General features: G+C 38.0%; 1 protein-coding gene across 4 annotated transcripts in view; it reads right to left on the reverse strand.

Annotated features, from left to right (window-relative positions):
* GRIA3 (glutamate ionotropic receptor AMPA type subunit 3) overlaps positions 1–16,551 on the reverse strand; it is a 315,236-nt gene that overhangs the window by 164,936 nt on the left and 133,749 nt on the right. For all 4 annotated transcript variants that reach the window (XR_005237492.2, XM_008019472.3, XM_008019471.3 and 1 more), the window contains one exon: positions 5,457–5,644. Coding sequence is in view for 3 of the 4 variants with exons in the window: in XM_008019472.3 (XP_008017663.3) it covers positions 5,457–5,644 (188 nt within the window). In the remaining variant the exon portion in view is untranslated. The remainder of the gene's footprint in view (positions 1–5,456; positions 5,645–16,551) is intronic.

Raw genomic sequence — 16,551 nt, forward strand, 5'->3', positions numbered from 1 at the left:
TGGAGAGGAACTGGGCAGCACAACTATCTGCTGAGTGAGGGTGAGGCAGGGAGCAAGCATGTAGCTATAACATTTTTGCTTCACTTGTCCTAGGTCCAGCTGTAGGCAACAGTGCTCAATTGACCACAATTTCTAGACATATTTTGAAATGTGAGCACTCTCCCCTTTGAGTTACAGTCTCATACTTTTGAAGGGCCCCTAATGTTAATCTTGCTTATACTGTTTTATTTAGGAAACTGACTTACTTTCATTTCTTAAAACTACCATCTTCAAAGTGACAGCCAGGGTTTCTGAAATGAAATCTACCTGAAGGATTGACCTGCTTCAGGAATCTGTCCTTAAGAAATGCTACCTTCACATCATCCATGGTGGAGTGATTTTAGCCTGGAATATCTCAAGGTGAAATTATACCTTATATAATATTTGGGGTAGAACATTGAAACATATTGGTTTGGGCCCCACTAAATTAGCACATGCTATAATTTAGGCAGAGGATATGCTGAGACTTATCTGTAAATTTTTTATGGAATAAAGAGAAATACAGATAAAACTGAAGGGGAAATGTGTAAATCTTTTTAAGGGGACAGGCTTTTAGCTATATAATGAATAGACAAATTAGAAAATACTTTTATCTATTTATTAAGTAAGTCTTCTATAAGGATATTTACTTGTCAACACACAGGATTAATTTGGAATATTTGTATATTATTGAAAACAATGTTAAGACATATCTAGATCTGCCTTTTCACTAATTTAGTATGGCTTCACCTTCATATAGCCTGAACTGGTGAGATTTTACTGTCTTCATTTCCTCTCTGTTTTATAATGAGTCGTTTCTAATACTGACTCTCTCTCTAGTCTAGTTAAGCTCATTTGCTCTGGTACTGTCCTTAGGCATGCAGAACAGTTGCTCAGTGCCCTTTTATGATAACTCTTTATACTTGAGAAGGTGATTAAACTGCCTCTTGGCTCTCTTTCACCAGGCAAAACAACCCCAACTCACTTAGCTTTTCCTCACAGGACCCATTTTCGAACACTTTAATCTTATTTTTGCTGCTTTTCTTTGGATCTTCTCTAATTGCTTTGCAACTGTTTTAAGATTTAACCTGATAAGCAGGCCAAATTCAAGTTTTGGCATTGGCTAAACATTTAAAGAGCAACTTACAAATTAAAAGAGGTGGTGCAGTGTAGGGGCAAGAGAACTGTATGAGGAATCAGAAGACTTGAGTTTTATCCTTGCTCTGCCACTTACTAGGATTGAGCAGAGGGTTACATTTACACAAGTCATATAAATGTCTACAAGTTTCAATTTATCATCTATAAATTTGGGATAAAACCTACCTGCTCTGCCTGCCTCTTACAGTGAGTGTCAAATCAGATTATCTATGGGAAAACACTTTGTTTTGGCATCAAAGCTCTATATAAACACTATGTGTCAGGCACCTTTCTAAATGGTTTGCATATATTAACTCACCATAGTACAGTTATCACTCTCATTTTTCTATGAAAAAATGGTGGCACAGAGAATTAAATAACTGGCCTTGGGTCACAAAGATAGTAAGTGATAGAATCCATGCAGACTGGCTCCAGAGTCCATGCTCTGAAACACTATTATGCTGCTTCTCTGAATAGACATTAAAGGTGCAACAAAGCTATAAGGTATATATTACTGTGGTGGAGGATCTCTTCAGTAACAAATAGATAACTCCCAGAGAGGCAACCTTTTCAAAAATTAATGTTTAGATTGGTTATTGAATTGAGTAAGGCAGCGGTCCACCAGTGAGGAGAGCTTCATAAGCACAGCACAGTAATAGGAATGCTATATTGGGTCAGGCCAGTGGTTCATTCACCCTTGTACACCTAAACCTTCTTATGGAAAGTGCTCTTAATTCTTAAATTCAGGATATACAGTCTCTAAATATTCTCTATGTGCCCTACCAACCCTTCATGGTTTCATCTCTCTCCAGTGCTGTCCTTTTCTATGTTAATTCTTATATCTATAAATTTAGAATGCTTCTCTTGTAGATTGACTGTTAAATAGAGATGTGAAAGGCTGATTGATATCTAACTGAATTTTTCCCTTAATGTAATCTCAAGGGTTGAAACAGTTTTAAAAAAAGAGCTTTGGGGAAAAAATATTGAAAGAATTTTGATTTACCTTATGTGTTTGAATATTCACAGGGAAAACCAGAACTTATATCATGACATGAGGAGGTTATGCTATATAACACTATGTTGAAGACCTGCTTATATTTTAAAATTGCACCACATTGAAGCATTTTTATTAACACTCATTGGATATAGAGTACAATATAAGCTTAATTTATGCCAAAATCTGCTCTGTAGGAAATAGTGTTACAGTGGTGTAACAGGTTCTTCTACCTCAGACAGTGGTATGAAATATCATTTTGTGGGAGACTGTAGAAATTTCCTTCCACAAAAATGATCTCAAACAAAGCTGAATACACTCTTGGAGGATGGGAGCATCTCTAGGGAGAACTTAATACTGATTGAGTTATAAATGCTATCATTCCAATCAGGAGTTGTATAGTGAACTATGATAAATTTATCAAAAGACTGGTTAGGAACCAATGAGAAAGGTGATTGATAGCTCTGTATTTTAGTATTCAATGTCTTTAAAAAATGTTTTCTATAAAGAAATATCATATTGAAGTTGTTGCTTAATTTAAATAATTTGTTTAATGAAAATTTATTTTCATTAAATAAATTATGGCAAATTCACTATATCATTGAAACAAGCTTAAGCAGAAAGTCACACCTTTGAGATAGTGTGTACCTTAATAATAATCACATCATGTAACAGTAGGTACTTTTGTGCCTCTGGATGGAAATACAACAAAATTGCAGTGGAACTTCTGAAATGTACTTGTTCAGTATCCATCTCTCCATTTGTTCATCCAACAAAATGTGCCAGTTACTCTGTTGGACACTGGAGATATAATAGTGAACAAGATAAATCTAATCCTTCCCTCATAGAATTTATGACCTAGTAAGAACATCTTAAATGGCAGAGAAAACAATCATGAGTTGATGGTTTTACGACAATTTTTTGAAAGAGGGGAAAAAAATAAATGACAGTAACTCTCTATCCTTACTTAGATGTTGCTAAAACTTTCTTTGAACAATGTTTCCTGAAAAATTGTATAGAAAGTATTTTAAAGGATACTATGAATATGCATATAGAAGAAAGGAAGGTGGAGAAGTATGACATGAAAAGAGAATAGAGTTTTTGAATGATGCTAGTTTAGTTTTCCTGAAAGTATCTAGTAATAATGATTTTTTTCTGTAGCATTTTATACTTTTTAAAGCTATTATACCAACAATGTGATGTAGAGAAAATTTTATTTTCTCCATTATGTAGATGAGAAAACTGAGGCATAGATATTTAAGTGCCCAAGGTCCCACAATTATATAGAATTCAGAGCTCTACCCAGTGCTTTTCTATTACATAATGCTGAAAAATCCCAGACTGCAGTAAAAAGTTCTATAAAATCCAAAAGACTTTAACAGAATATAAGATATCTAAGAAGCCAAAGTCACTAGTACAAAAGAAGAAAAACAAAGTATGACAAGGAGGATGTTCTTCTGCTTTGGGCTATTAAGTAGGTCACCCACTAAAAGGCTATTTTGGTATAAAATTTTAGAGGGCATGTAGTACATACACCAACATCACTGACCTGATTCTTCACTTTCAAGATCTAAGAAAATCAAAGGAAGGTCTTTTTTTTTTTTTTTTTTTTTTTTTGGTGGGGGTGGGGGTTGTAGTGGGGGGGGGGAAGGGGCAGGTAGATCATTTGTGTAGCTCAGGAGAATGTTAGTTGGGAAACTTGATTTAACCAGGCTAGTGCTCTATATTTTCTGTGAAGTATGATTCACTAGAGGGTAATGCTGATCTTAACAAGGGGACACTTTGTATTTCTACGATATAGAGTCAGCAGTTTCCCTCCTTCCCTTTCTCCATTTGTCCTTTTCTCCCTTCCTTCCTTCTCTTCCCTTCTCTTTCCTTTTGTCACCTATTTTTTTTTTTTGCATTTCTTTTCTTATGGGGGCATATCTGACAAATTATTAATATTTAATTTGCTATAAAACAGCTCTCCCAGGCAATAGCTGCTCACTATAATTTCAATCTCTGAAGCTGTTTTGGCCTCTAGGTACACTGGGATTGAATTAGAATGGAAATGTTTCCCTTACAGTTTTGTTTATGGCAGTGTGGGCACTTTGTTATTAACTGGCAAATTGAAACTTCTAAGGAAAGTAATAAACTTTCTTCACATTTCAGCTTGACTCTACCCCGAGCACATCTGGTTTAGGGTGAAACATTTCTTCTAATATTTTTTAGTCTTAAATTTAAATATCCAAGCTTAATAATGAATATATTTTGGCCCATTGAATTCTATTTTTAAAAGCATAAACATTTTTCTCATATGCCACTTCTTATTTAAAAATGGTCTTGCTCTGTTGCCCAGGCTGGAGTGCAGTGGTGCAATCATAGCTCACTGCAACTTCTGCCTCCCCGGTTCAAGCAATTCTCATGCCTCAGTCCCCTGAGTAGCTGGGATCACATGTGCCTGCCACCACGCCCAGCTAATTTTTATATTTTTAATTTTTAATAGAGATGGGGTTTCACCATGCTGGCCTTTAAAATAACCTAATTTTTTTTTGAATCTTGCTCTGTCTCAAAAAAATTTAGGTTATTTTAAAGTAATATAAGATCTTATTTCTCCTTTGAGAAATTAAGGGACAGTGATAACTTGTTGTTGCCCACATTGTCAGCATGTAATGGGTCTTAAATGAATTTTTGTGGAGTGAATGAATTAAAAAGTTATAAAATGGAAAAAAATAGTCTTAAATTGTTCTTTCTTTCTCTCTCTCTCTCTGTTTCTGGATCCAGAGGGATAATCTGAAAAAATATAGACAAATTCAAAACTTGGTGAGTACTGTCCTGACAGTCTGTCTATCCATAGTCATGAAGAATGGGTGGTGATCTTTAGAAGGGTCTGGAAATAGTACATATTCCAGCAATGAGGCTCCTGAAACAAAAACCCTATCCTTCTGCACTGCTTAGTCCCTTGTCTGTTCCCTGTTGGGAAGAAGGTATGGGAAAGGAAGGGGATTACTTTGAAAGTCAGTCGTCTATGAAACAGAGGTGTGGAGGGGTATGTTTATCTGATAGGTAGCATTGAATTGCAAATACTTCCAGATTAATCATGGAATGCAATTTTCAAACAGCTTAGATTTTCTTCTCTTTTCTGTCTGTCTTTCTTTTTTTTTTTTTTCCCCTGCAGCCACTGGGGAGCAAAAAAAGATTAAAGAGACTATCAAAAACTGTTGGCACGTTTAGTCTGTTGGCTACTTAATTTATTAGCAGATATGGGAGCTGCCTCAGGTTGATAATTTAACATGTTGGCTGGAGGTGAAATAAATCTCAAACGTACCTGTTCCAAAATTGTGTTAATCCTTTCGACTTCGCAGTCAATCAGGTATCGCTTTTCCTGCCTCCTGTCCATTTCTTCAATGATGCGCCTGAATTCTTGGACGTCTTTTATGCTTCCTACAGACCTTGCTGTCACTTGCCAGTTGTTTTGCACGGCTGCTTCCATAATCGCTTGGAGGATGGAAAATCCTGAAGGAAGGAAAAACAGCTTCAATGATTTAAAAATCTTTCTGTAGGTATTAAAGGTTCTACTGAATTTCTATTCACAGTCCATCAGGTGCCTTTGAACCTTACCCATTATGGAAAGCAGGCTTACTCATAACCTCAGCCTTAACCCTCCAGACAGTTTGCACTTCCATTTTGTTGTAAAGGAAAGAAGATTCTACAACTTTTGGGCACCAGGCATCAAGTAGCTACATGAGAGCTCACAGCTGAATTATATTATCTAATTGTTTTTACTGACATGCATTATCAAAATATCTATGGAATAAAATCAAGAACTTCTTACAACTGCCTGCAATTTCCTTACTGCAGTTGAAGCTCATTTATTTCATCTTCTATACAAGCATTCTGGCAAATTAGAAATAATTTCAGTAGAGATAGAGCCTCATTATAATATGGCTTCTCCTTACATAGAAAGGACTATCCAACAATGTAAATTATGTCTCCCAAGTAAAATAATTTTATGAAAACCTGAAAAAGACAGTCTATAACAAAGATATCATACTTGTGAGCTCTTGTTCACAACATTATGGAAAAAGTTCAGTCATATTAACTTTTCCTGAATTCTTTCCCTTTCTCAATCAAATTTACCAGGAATTCATAGTTCCTTTTTAGCTAATTTACATTAGATAACTGTTAGCTACTACCCTGGATCTATGCTGAATGAGAAAAACAGAAAAGATCTGATGCTTGAGTTTTGGGTAGCCTTTTTGGCGTTAGGGTTTAAGAAGTTGGGAAGAACAAAATATCTAAAGTATGATCCATAAGAATAGCACAAGAGTTTTCTACATGCTGGTCTTTTAGAGTATTCATGTCTCTAATATTATATTGTGTCTGTAGTTTTGCTTCTGGTTTGAATCCATATCTGAGTATAACTTCAACTATAGATATAATTTTATTGGGATGTTGCCAAAAGCAGCTCATTTCATCCCATAAACCTAAATAGTTTTTCATTTATATTCAAGTAAAGACTAATGGGAGTGGGTGATGGGGATGATTTGCAAAGCCAAAATGATCCATGCCATAGCAATTTGATGACTGGAGGAGAAGAGAATGGGAGAGGATTGCGATGCCCTTTGAGCATATTCCAGGTTCTGTGCTGTTTCGGGCTCACCCTTTAGTGTAAGCAGGCTACAATTCAGAATTTTCTTCATTGTACCATAGAAAATGGTATTGACATTTGAAGAGCACGCTTCAGGGAAATGGCAGCAGTGACTCAGCCGGTCATTATGACTCCTTTGTGTGCTGGGTGTATGCAGGAAGAAGATCACAAATGAGACCCAAGCACTTGGTAATTTCCAAATGAGCAATTTCAGCACAGGAGCTCAAAATTACAGATCAGAGTAAATTACCATTGCTTTAAATGTTAATTCTTTCTCTTTTTAAACCAACCACGCATATTTATTTCTCAGATTTACATTTTCATGTGGGTTGTTGATGTGCTTTCTGCTTCAGTGGGAGTTGAGGGGACATGGTAGGCCAAGGCACGGGATTGAGAAATAAACATAGGAAGAAAGAGATTAAGACAATTGAAAATCTTTCTTAAGCAGTGTACGATAAAGCCTCATTATTTTGAATCTCACTAATTAAGAATTTATGAAACTTCATCAAAGACGGAGTTGAATTTTACTTTTGTACTATTTATGAAGAAAACATTGGCTAAATAATAATGTTAATGAAAGTGGACAGAGTCTTTAATATATTTAAAGTAAACTTTTTAAAAGGCCCTTTAGCAGAATACAGCTGTTCATGTGTTGAATCAAAATAAGCCTTCTCGTAATCTCTACTCATTGGTCTTATTCCACCATTTGGGATGACACAGAGCAAATTTAACCCCTTTTGCATGTGCCAGTCCTTCACATTTTTGAAGGCAGTTAGCATGTTTCCCCTTAACATTCTTTTCCTCAGGCTAAAGACATCCCAGTCCTTCCACTGTTACTTTTATGGCATGATGACAAGTTCCCTCGCTGTTCACGCTCTCCTATGGATATCTGTCAATATTTTATTGATCCTGATAATTCCAATGTGATCTGATCAGTGTGAACGACAATGAGATTACTGCTTGCTTTGACATGCGTTGTTATTTTAGCAGCCTTTGCCACTATTTTTAAATACCCAAATTATATTGTTAATTAGTATCAAGCTTGGATTCAACTAAAACATGTCAGTTCTCTCCATAAAAATCTTTCATCTGGAAAGACTCACCATCCATGTGTCAAGATTTATTCCATTCCAACCTGCTTTTATCTCCCTTTGTTTAATCCCTCACCCCATTCCAGTCCCCACTTCTCCCCTATTTTCAAATTCATTCAAATCTGGAAAATGGCCTCACTCACTTATTCAGTACTCCAGGCAGCCACACTTGTCTGTCCATTTAACAGGCACATCTGACTACACCTGCAGACGTTTCTGGATTATCTTCTTTGCCCATGAAAATTCCTTTACTGACTTCTCATTAATTACTCCAGAAATGAGTAGATTTAAATTCACGGTAAATTAATTATAAGCAATGGAGAAATGGGTTTAAAGAATTATATCACAGACATTTAAAATTTTAAAATAAAACTGGATGAAGAAATTACAGTAAATACACATAGAATACTATGCTATTGTTTAAAAGACAGCTGAATCTGTATACACTAACAAGAAAAGATTTGGGCAGTATATAATATATCGTGTAATAGGTAGTAATAGAAAAAAACAAGCTGTAAAATAGCATTTATGTTATAATTCTATTTTGTGAAGAAGCTATATGTTTCCATATGTATGGAAAAAATCTGAAGGAATTGGCAGAGTTATCTCTGAGATGTAGGATTACCAAGAACTTTTATTTTCACTGTCATTTATTTATGTAAAATGTGGCCCTTTTACAAGAAGCAGGTATTATTTTCTGTAAGTACAATAACAATAAAGATTAAAAAGAAGTACAACTCATGCTGTCCTCTCAGAACATACGCTTCTGGAAGACACAGATGATAGATGAGAGCTCCTTTGTAGGCTGCACACTGCCACAAATGAGAGGCATTTTACTAACAGTGACTTACAGATCTTTTTATACTTTTGTTCTTTGAACCATGTGAATGTATTACCTATTCAAAAATTAAGTAGAAAAAGCACACTGCTTTTTAATGAGAGCATGTCTGGAGCCTCCTGGGCTATGAGCCTTGCTCACATTTTTTGAGCAAGTCAGAACTGTGGCTGAATATTGCAGTGTCTTTTACCATGCAGACTTTCTCTGTGTTTGCTTAAGCATGTGACTGTGTACTATAGAACCCTGGGGGGAATGGTCACCTCAGCTCAGTACCTGTCACTGAGCAGCCCAAGAAAAACTTTTATTTGTTTTCATACCTAATTTATTGTAGTGTGACTGTTTCCTGATGAAGCTGACCAAACAGAGTAAATATGCACTTGAGGGAGAAGAAAAGAAAAATTTGACTCAGGATGCAGAGAAAAAAACAGGCATTGGTGCTTGTAGGAGGGGAGGTATGTAACAAACCCTTGACTTTGTAAAAATAAGCCTGCTGTTTTAGCAGCTTCAGAATTGTCATCCACTCTCTGTGAGCTTTAACGTGCTCCATTTTGCAACAGTAAAAACTACTTTTATTTGAGCAGCAAAATCTCTCATTCTGATTCCAGACTGCTGTTGCTATCCACTGTCCTCTTCTTCCTCATTTTAAAGAATGGTAGTTACCATATAGGTAAGTGGGTGAATGCTAGATTGTCATCTGCATTATACCAATATAACATAGTTTGTGGCAAGGAGTGGGAAGGAAATTATGGATGAAGAACTGGGCTGCAGCTATGACCAATTTAATCCTACTGAAGTGGTGACTGGGCTACTCTTGGCAAATAAGGTGTGACAATCTTGGTAAAGGGTAGTGTGGTGGATGCTGTGCTGTACCACCCAGATCCTCCTTCAGCACCATAGAACTTACTCCTTCAGTTGTTGGAAAAGTTGCAGCTTAAGGTTATGACCCCTTCCTGGGGTATCCTGCATCCAATGACTGATTGCCACAGGATAGAAAGGCACAACCCTCATACCCACAGCGAGGTAACTCTAAAGGTAAGTCATCCTAGCTTCAGAGCTCCCTGAAGGGAGCTGAGGCTTTGTCATGACTGCAGCATAGCTCATTTTCTCTTTGTGCCCAAACCTGCGTCCTTCTCTTCTTCCCACAATTGTTGATAATGAGAGTACCAGCCAATAGACTTCTTGCATGTGAATCTCTATTTCAGTTTGTTTCTGGGGGATTCATCTGTGACTATAACGTTGATCTCATGACAGGGATAGCATCAGATACAAAAAGATCTCAAATATATAATTGTCAAAATCATTTTCACAGGGGAAAGAAGGCCAGGATTTTGTTCAATGTATAAACAAGTGAAAAATCACTCCATGCTGAACACATTTAGTATTTGATCTGAAGACACAGAAGAACATTAAATAGGATATTGACATATGGAAGTTCATAATAAAGATACCCAAGGAAATATAGTTGAGGATAATTTTGTTCCTGTTGTGCATCTTCCAGCAGGGACTATCACCACCTGCTGTCAGCTGTGAATCTGTACCAGATCTCTCAGAGCCACATCATTTGTACTTCTGACGGGGTCTTTTAACAGTCCCCAAAATGATAGGAGTTGCTGATATTGATGAACTGGCTTCTCATGAGTGTTGACATTTATAGCAATTTGTGCTTGGCTGTGATTCTCAGAGGGTTTGCCACAAAGCCCCAAGCAGGTTCACTGACCCTCTCGAAATGTTCTAGAGAGGCAAGTTGGTCTTTCCCAGAGGGTAATTCAATACTTTTCCAGTAGCCTGTGCTAGAAATTACCTTGTCAATATTTTCAGGTTGATAAAGAGAGGCTTAAAGTGGCCCATGAAAACTCCTGTAGCTTACGATTATTAGACATAGAACCACAGTATTATAGGCTAGTACTCTTACAGATGACTCACAGAAGTAGGATACAATTTTTAAAGCTCTGTAACTCTTTTCAAATGAAATTTTTATGGAAGCCCAATATCTAAGACAGGTAAAAGTGGAGCTTCTCAGGTTTGAGGGGTGGTACTTAGACAGGGGAAGTGACTTGCCAAATATCACACAGTTAGTTCAGAATCAGAAGCGAGACTGGAATCTAAGCAAGCAGAGCTGGAGCTAAGGTGAGGCAGGTGAAGCACCTAGGGTAAAAATTCAAGAAGGCACTTTCTGAGGGTTGCACAAGTGCAGCCTCACTTATCTTGCCCTAGTATTGACCCTGTAAGCAAGTCTCTTGGCTTCCAATTTAGTGGTCTTTCAAGTGCATCATGTCCAACTTACTTTATAGCTCTCATTTTAAGATGACCCTTAGCAACATTTTGGTGTGGACAGAACTTAATTCCTCATGTCCTTTTCTCTTCTCTTTTTGATGTCATACAACATCCTGATGTTTGCTTCCCTGTCTCCCCAGTACCTTGAGTAGGCCTATCACTACCAATCCCAGTCTTTTTCTTCCTCTTTCCCCATATTAAAACTTTCCTATCCTATGCTCAATTCCCTCAGCGCCCTTCCCTTTTCCAGGTGCCAGCATTAAAATAGCTAATGGCATAATGTGTTATCCTTTCAGTGAACACATGTACATTTTAGCAGTGACCTGAACATGAATGAGTTTAGAAGGAAAACAGAAGAGAATGTTGAACATTGTTTCTGAGTCTGCCCATCTTATGGGGTCATTCAGATGATGAATTTGAAAGTCGGTGATGTGCTTGATGATCTTACGGAGTTTAACAAATGAACAGCTGGTAGATATGCGGTATCTCAGGGGCCAGTGGAGTGGGAAGACAATGGTGAGACAGGTCCCCAGAAGGTTAGTGTCCATTCTTGTCTATGTTACTCAACTGAAATCAGCCGAAAAAAGTGTTTCTTTCTTTTTCTGTGTCTTCACCTACCTCTGTGGCTTTCAATGCTGGTCGCACATTACAGTCACCCTAGGAAGTATGAAAAACGGATGACCAAGTCTTACTCTGGAGCAATAAAATCATGATCTCTCAAAGTGATTCCTGGGCTTTGTTTTGTTTTATTTTAATCTCCCTGGGGGATTCTCATGTACAGCCAGGGTGGAGAATCACTGACCTATTCTAAGGGCTACCCAATACAAATGTGGCATATTAAAGCAGGCCTTTTTTTTTTTTTTTTTTTTTTTTTTTTTGTTCCTGAGGTGTTCTTCATGACCAGCAGAAAGGTTCTGGGTGAGAAAGGCATATTTCAAGAAGGACTATATACCACCTAGACATCAGCAAATAAAGACACAGAGGCAAGAAGGGAGGGCTCAGGCCAGGGTTACAAATGGCTTCTTTCTGTGGTAGATGAAGAATCTGGAAACCTTGAGTACAGTATGAGGGAAGCAGACCCAGATGTACTCAAAACACTTTACAAATGTCTTTCCTCTTCTGAGGTAACATCTGCATATTTCTTTCTAAGTATAAAATTAATGTGTTCAGTTTAGACATTTGGAAGAACATAGAAAGTACAAAAATTAAAAGAAAAAGCATAGGTGACTTTATCCCTCTTTCCATTCTATTTTATATAAATAGACTTCACACTTTTTATTTTAGCAAAATGATAATAATGCAGTCGTGGATCACTTAACAATGGGGATACGTTCTGAGAAATGCGTTGTTAGGTGATTTTGTCATTGTGCAAACATCATAGAGTGTATTCCACAAACCTACATGGTATAGCCTCCTACACACCTAGGCTATATGGCATAGCCTATTGCTCCTAGGATACAAACCCATACAGCATGTTACTGTACTGAATACTGTAGGTGATATGGTTTGGCTGTAGCCCCACCCAAACCTCAATTTGAATTATATCTCCCAGAATTCCCCTGTGTTGTTGGAGGGGCCCAGAGGGAGGTAATTGAATCATGGGGGTTGGGCTTTCATGTGCTATTCTTGTGATACTGAATAAGTTTCACAAGATCTGATGGATTTATCAGGGGTTTCTGCTTTTGCTTCCTCCTCATTTTTCCTTGCCGCTGCCATGTAAGAAGTGCCTTTTGCCTCCTGCCATGATTCTGAGGCCTCTCCAGCCATGTGGAACTGTATGTCCATATTAAACGTCTTTTTGTTCCCAGTTTCGGGTATGTCTTTATTAGCAGCGTGAAAACGAACTAATACAGTAAATTGGTGCCAGTAGAGTGGGGCGTTGCTGAAAAGATACCCAAAAATGTGGAAGCGACTTTGAAACTGGGTAAAAGGCAGAGGTTGGAACAGTTTGGAGGGCTCAGAAGAAGACAGGAAAATGTGGGAAAGTTTGGATCCTCCTAGAGACTTGTGGAATTGCTTTGACAAAAATGCTGATAGTGATATGAACAATAAGGTCCAGGCTGAGGTGGTCTCACATGGAGATGAGGAACTTGTTGGGAACTGGAGCAAAGGTGACTCTTGTTATGTTTTAGCAAAGAGACTGGTGGCATTTTGCCCTTGCGCTAGAGATCTGTGGAACTTTGAACTTGAGAGAGCTGATTTAGGGTATCTGGCAGAAGAAATTTCTAAGCAGCAAAGCATTTAAAACTTGGGTGCTGTTAAAAGCATTCCATCTTTAAAGGGAAACAGAGCATTAAAGTTCAGAAAATTTGCAGCCTGATGATGCAGTAGACAAGAAAAAACCATTTTTTTGAGGAGAAATTAAACCAGGCTGCAGAAATTTGCATAAGTAGCAAGGAGTCTGATGTTAATCCCCAAGACCGTGGGGAAAATGTCTCCAGGCCATGTCAGAGACCTTCATGGCAGACCCTCCCATCACAGACCCAGAGACCTAGGAAGAAAAAGTGGTTTTGTGGGCCAGGCCCAGGGTCCCTGTGCTATGTGCAGCCCAGGGACTTGGTGCCCTGTGTCCTAGCTGCTCCAGTCATGGCTGAAAGGGACCAACGTGGAGCTCAGGCTGTGGCTTCAGAGGGTGGAAGCCCCACACCTTGGCAGTTTCCATGTAGTGTTGAGCCTGTGGCTGCACAGAAGTCAAGAATTGAGGTTTCGAAACCTCCACTTAGATTTCATATGTATGGAAATGCCTGGATGCCCGGGCAAAAGTTTGCTGCAGAGGCAGGGCCCTCATGGAGAACCTCTGCTAGGGCAATGCAGAAGGGAAATGTGGGGTCAGAGCCCCCACACAGCGCCCCTACTGGGGCACTGCCTAATGGAGCTGTGAGAAGAGAAGCACTATCCTCCAGACCCCAGAATGGTAGATCCACTGACAGCTTGCACCGTGCACCTGGAAAAGCCACAGACACTAAATACTAGCCCATGAAAGCAGCTGGGAGGGAGGTTGTACCCTGCAAAGCCACAGGGGTGGAGCTGCCCAAGACCATGGGAACCCACCTCTTGCATCAGTGTGACCTTGAGTCAAAGGAGATCATTTTTGAGCTTTAAAATTTGACTGCCCTGCTGGATTTTCGACTTGCATGGGCCCGGTAGTCCCTTTGTTTTGGCCAATCTCTCCCATTTAGAATGGCTGTATTTACAAAATACCTGTACCTTCATTGTGTCTAGGAAGTAACTAGCTTGCTTTTGATTTTACAGGTTCATAGGTGGAAGGGACTTGCCTTGTCTCAGATGAGACTTTGGACTGTGGACTTTTGGATTAATGCTGAAATGAGTTAAGACTTTGGGGGACTGTTGGGAAGGCATGATTGGTTTTGAAATGTGAGGACATGAGATTTGGAGAGGCCAGGGCAGAATGATATGGTTGGGCTGTGTCCCCACCCAAATCTCAACTTAAATTGTATCTCCTAGAATTTCCCTGTGTTGTGGGAGGGGCCCAGGGGGAGTTAATTGGATCATGGGGGCTGGTTTTTCTCATCCTATTCTCGTGATAGTGAATAAGTCTCAAGAGATCTGACGGGTTTATCAGAGGTTTCTGCTTTTGCTTCCTCCTCATTTTTTCTTGCTGCCACCATGTAAGAAGTGCCTTTTTCCTCCTGCCATAATTCTGAGGCTTCCCCAGCCATGTGGAACTGTAAGTCCAATTAAATTTCTTGTTGTTCCCAGTTTCAGGTATGTCTTTATCAGCAGCATGAAAATGAACTAATACAGTAGGCAACTATAGCACAATGTTAAATATTTGTGTATCTAAACATATCTAAGCACAGAAACGACACACTAAAAGTATAGTATTATAATTTTATGGGACCACTGTCATATATGGGGTCTGTCATTGACTAAAATGCCATTGTGTGGTGCATGACTGTATATGTGTCCTGCCTTTTAAAAATCTAGCATTATATCATGAGCATTTTCTTGTTATTAAACATTTTCAAACATGAGTTTTAATGATGACATAGTATTCCAACCTTTAGATATACTGTAACTTATTTAACTATTCTACAACATGAACATTTCAATATTTTCCAATCTCTCCTTATTATGAATAATGCTGTGCTGACAACACTCATACAGCATCTCTAATTATTTTCATAGAATAAATGTCTCAAAGTAGGAATACTGGGCCAAACATTTATGGACATGTTTAAGGCTCTTGATACATACTGCCAAATTGCCCTCCAGAAAGGTTGTCCCACTTTAAGTTCCCATAAGCAGGTTATGAGAGTACTTGTCTTTCTGCCCCCTTGCCAGCACTGAACAATATATTTGCCCATTTGGTAGGTGAATAAAGAGGATTCTCTTTTTTTGTTAGCATTTCTTTATTAGTAAAGCTAGTGCCTTTTTTATTTTTTTGTCCAAGTTTATTCATTATTTCGAGTACTGCCTGTTTATTTCCTTTGTTCAACTTTTTAGTGATGTTAATGTCTTTCTTATTGATTTATAAGAGCCTTTATATATTGACATTAAGTGTCTTGACATATGCCATATATTTAATCCAGTTTATTTTACTTTTAATGTTTATGATACATTTTCATGAATAAAAGTTTGACATTTTAATGAAATTAATATTCTTCATCAAAAAATCACGTCAATGGTGAATAAAATTTGCTTTATTTTTTTAGAGATGGGGTCTTGCTATGTTGCCCAGGCTGGTCTGAAACTCTTGGGCTTAAGCAATCCACCTGCCTAGGCTTCCCAAAATGCTGGGATTACAGGTGTGAGCCACTGCGCCTGACCAAAATTTGCTCTTCTACTCTTATTCTAGTGCTCACCTGGGCTTTAAACCCAAACTTATGCCAACCACTCTTTCCATTTCTTGCAACGTCTTTGGTCTCCATGGAATTTCCAATAAATTTCCCTTGCATACTGTGGCCAAATAAAGCAATGGGGAAGCTAGATATGGAGTGTGAAGGTGGTTTCTGAGACAGATGTAAAGAAAAAATAGAGGCAGAGGAAAGAGAAAGATGATGAGCCCAATTTAGTTATTTCATGGTATGTTTTCCCATATCTCAGAAACCTGATATACAAAAATCTGAACTCAGAGCCAGTACTTCAGGTTATGATTATTCATATTAAAAAGTATACTTTCATTTAAAAATAATTCCTGGAAAGACTCCTGTAATACATTTGAATCCACATTTTGTTGTTTGTTTTTGTTTTAACTTGATTTAAACCCTTTTATTTTCCATCAAAATCAATATAGTGATTGTCTAAATTTGAGATGCTAATACAGAAACTATTCTGTGTGTGAAGAGTTTGATATGGGAAGATCAAGAACCCCTTTATATTTGCATATGGATGTCAGTCTGTGAATTTTATGGAACAAGGTAAAGACAAATATTCACCCACATTCAGTCCTTAATTTACCCTTAGCAAATTAATATTTCCCTGAGGCTTCCATTCCTCATAATTGTGTTTGTTTAAATTTTCCTTTAATTAAGAGCTGACCCTCTGCAAATCTTCTTCTCCTTGGAGCTGCATTATTAGGATGCTTGGCTAATTTGTGGAATCATTG

This window comes from Chlorocebus sabaeus, chromosome X, assembly GCF_047675955.1.
Source record: "Chlorocebus sabaeus isolate Y175 chromosome X, mChlSab1.0.hap1, whole genome shotgun sequence".
Taxonomy (NCBI): domain Eukaryota; kingdom Metazoa; phylum Chordata; class Mammalia; order Primates; family Cercopithecidae; genus Chlorocebus; species Chlorocebus sabaeus.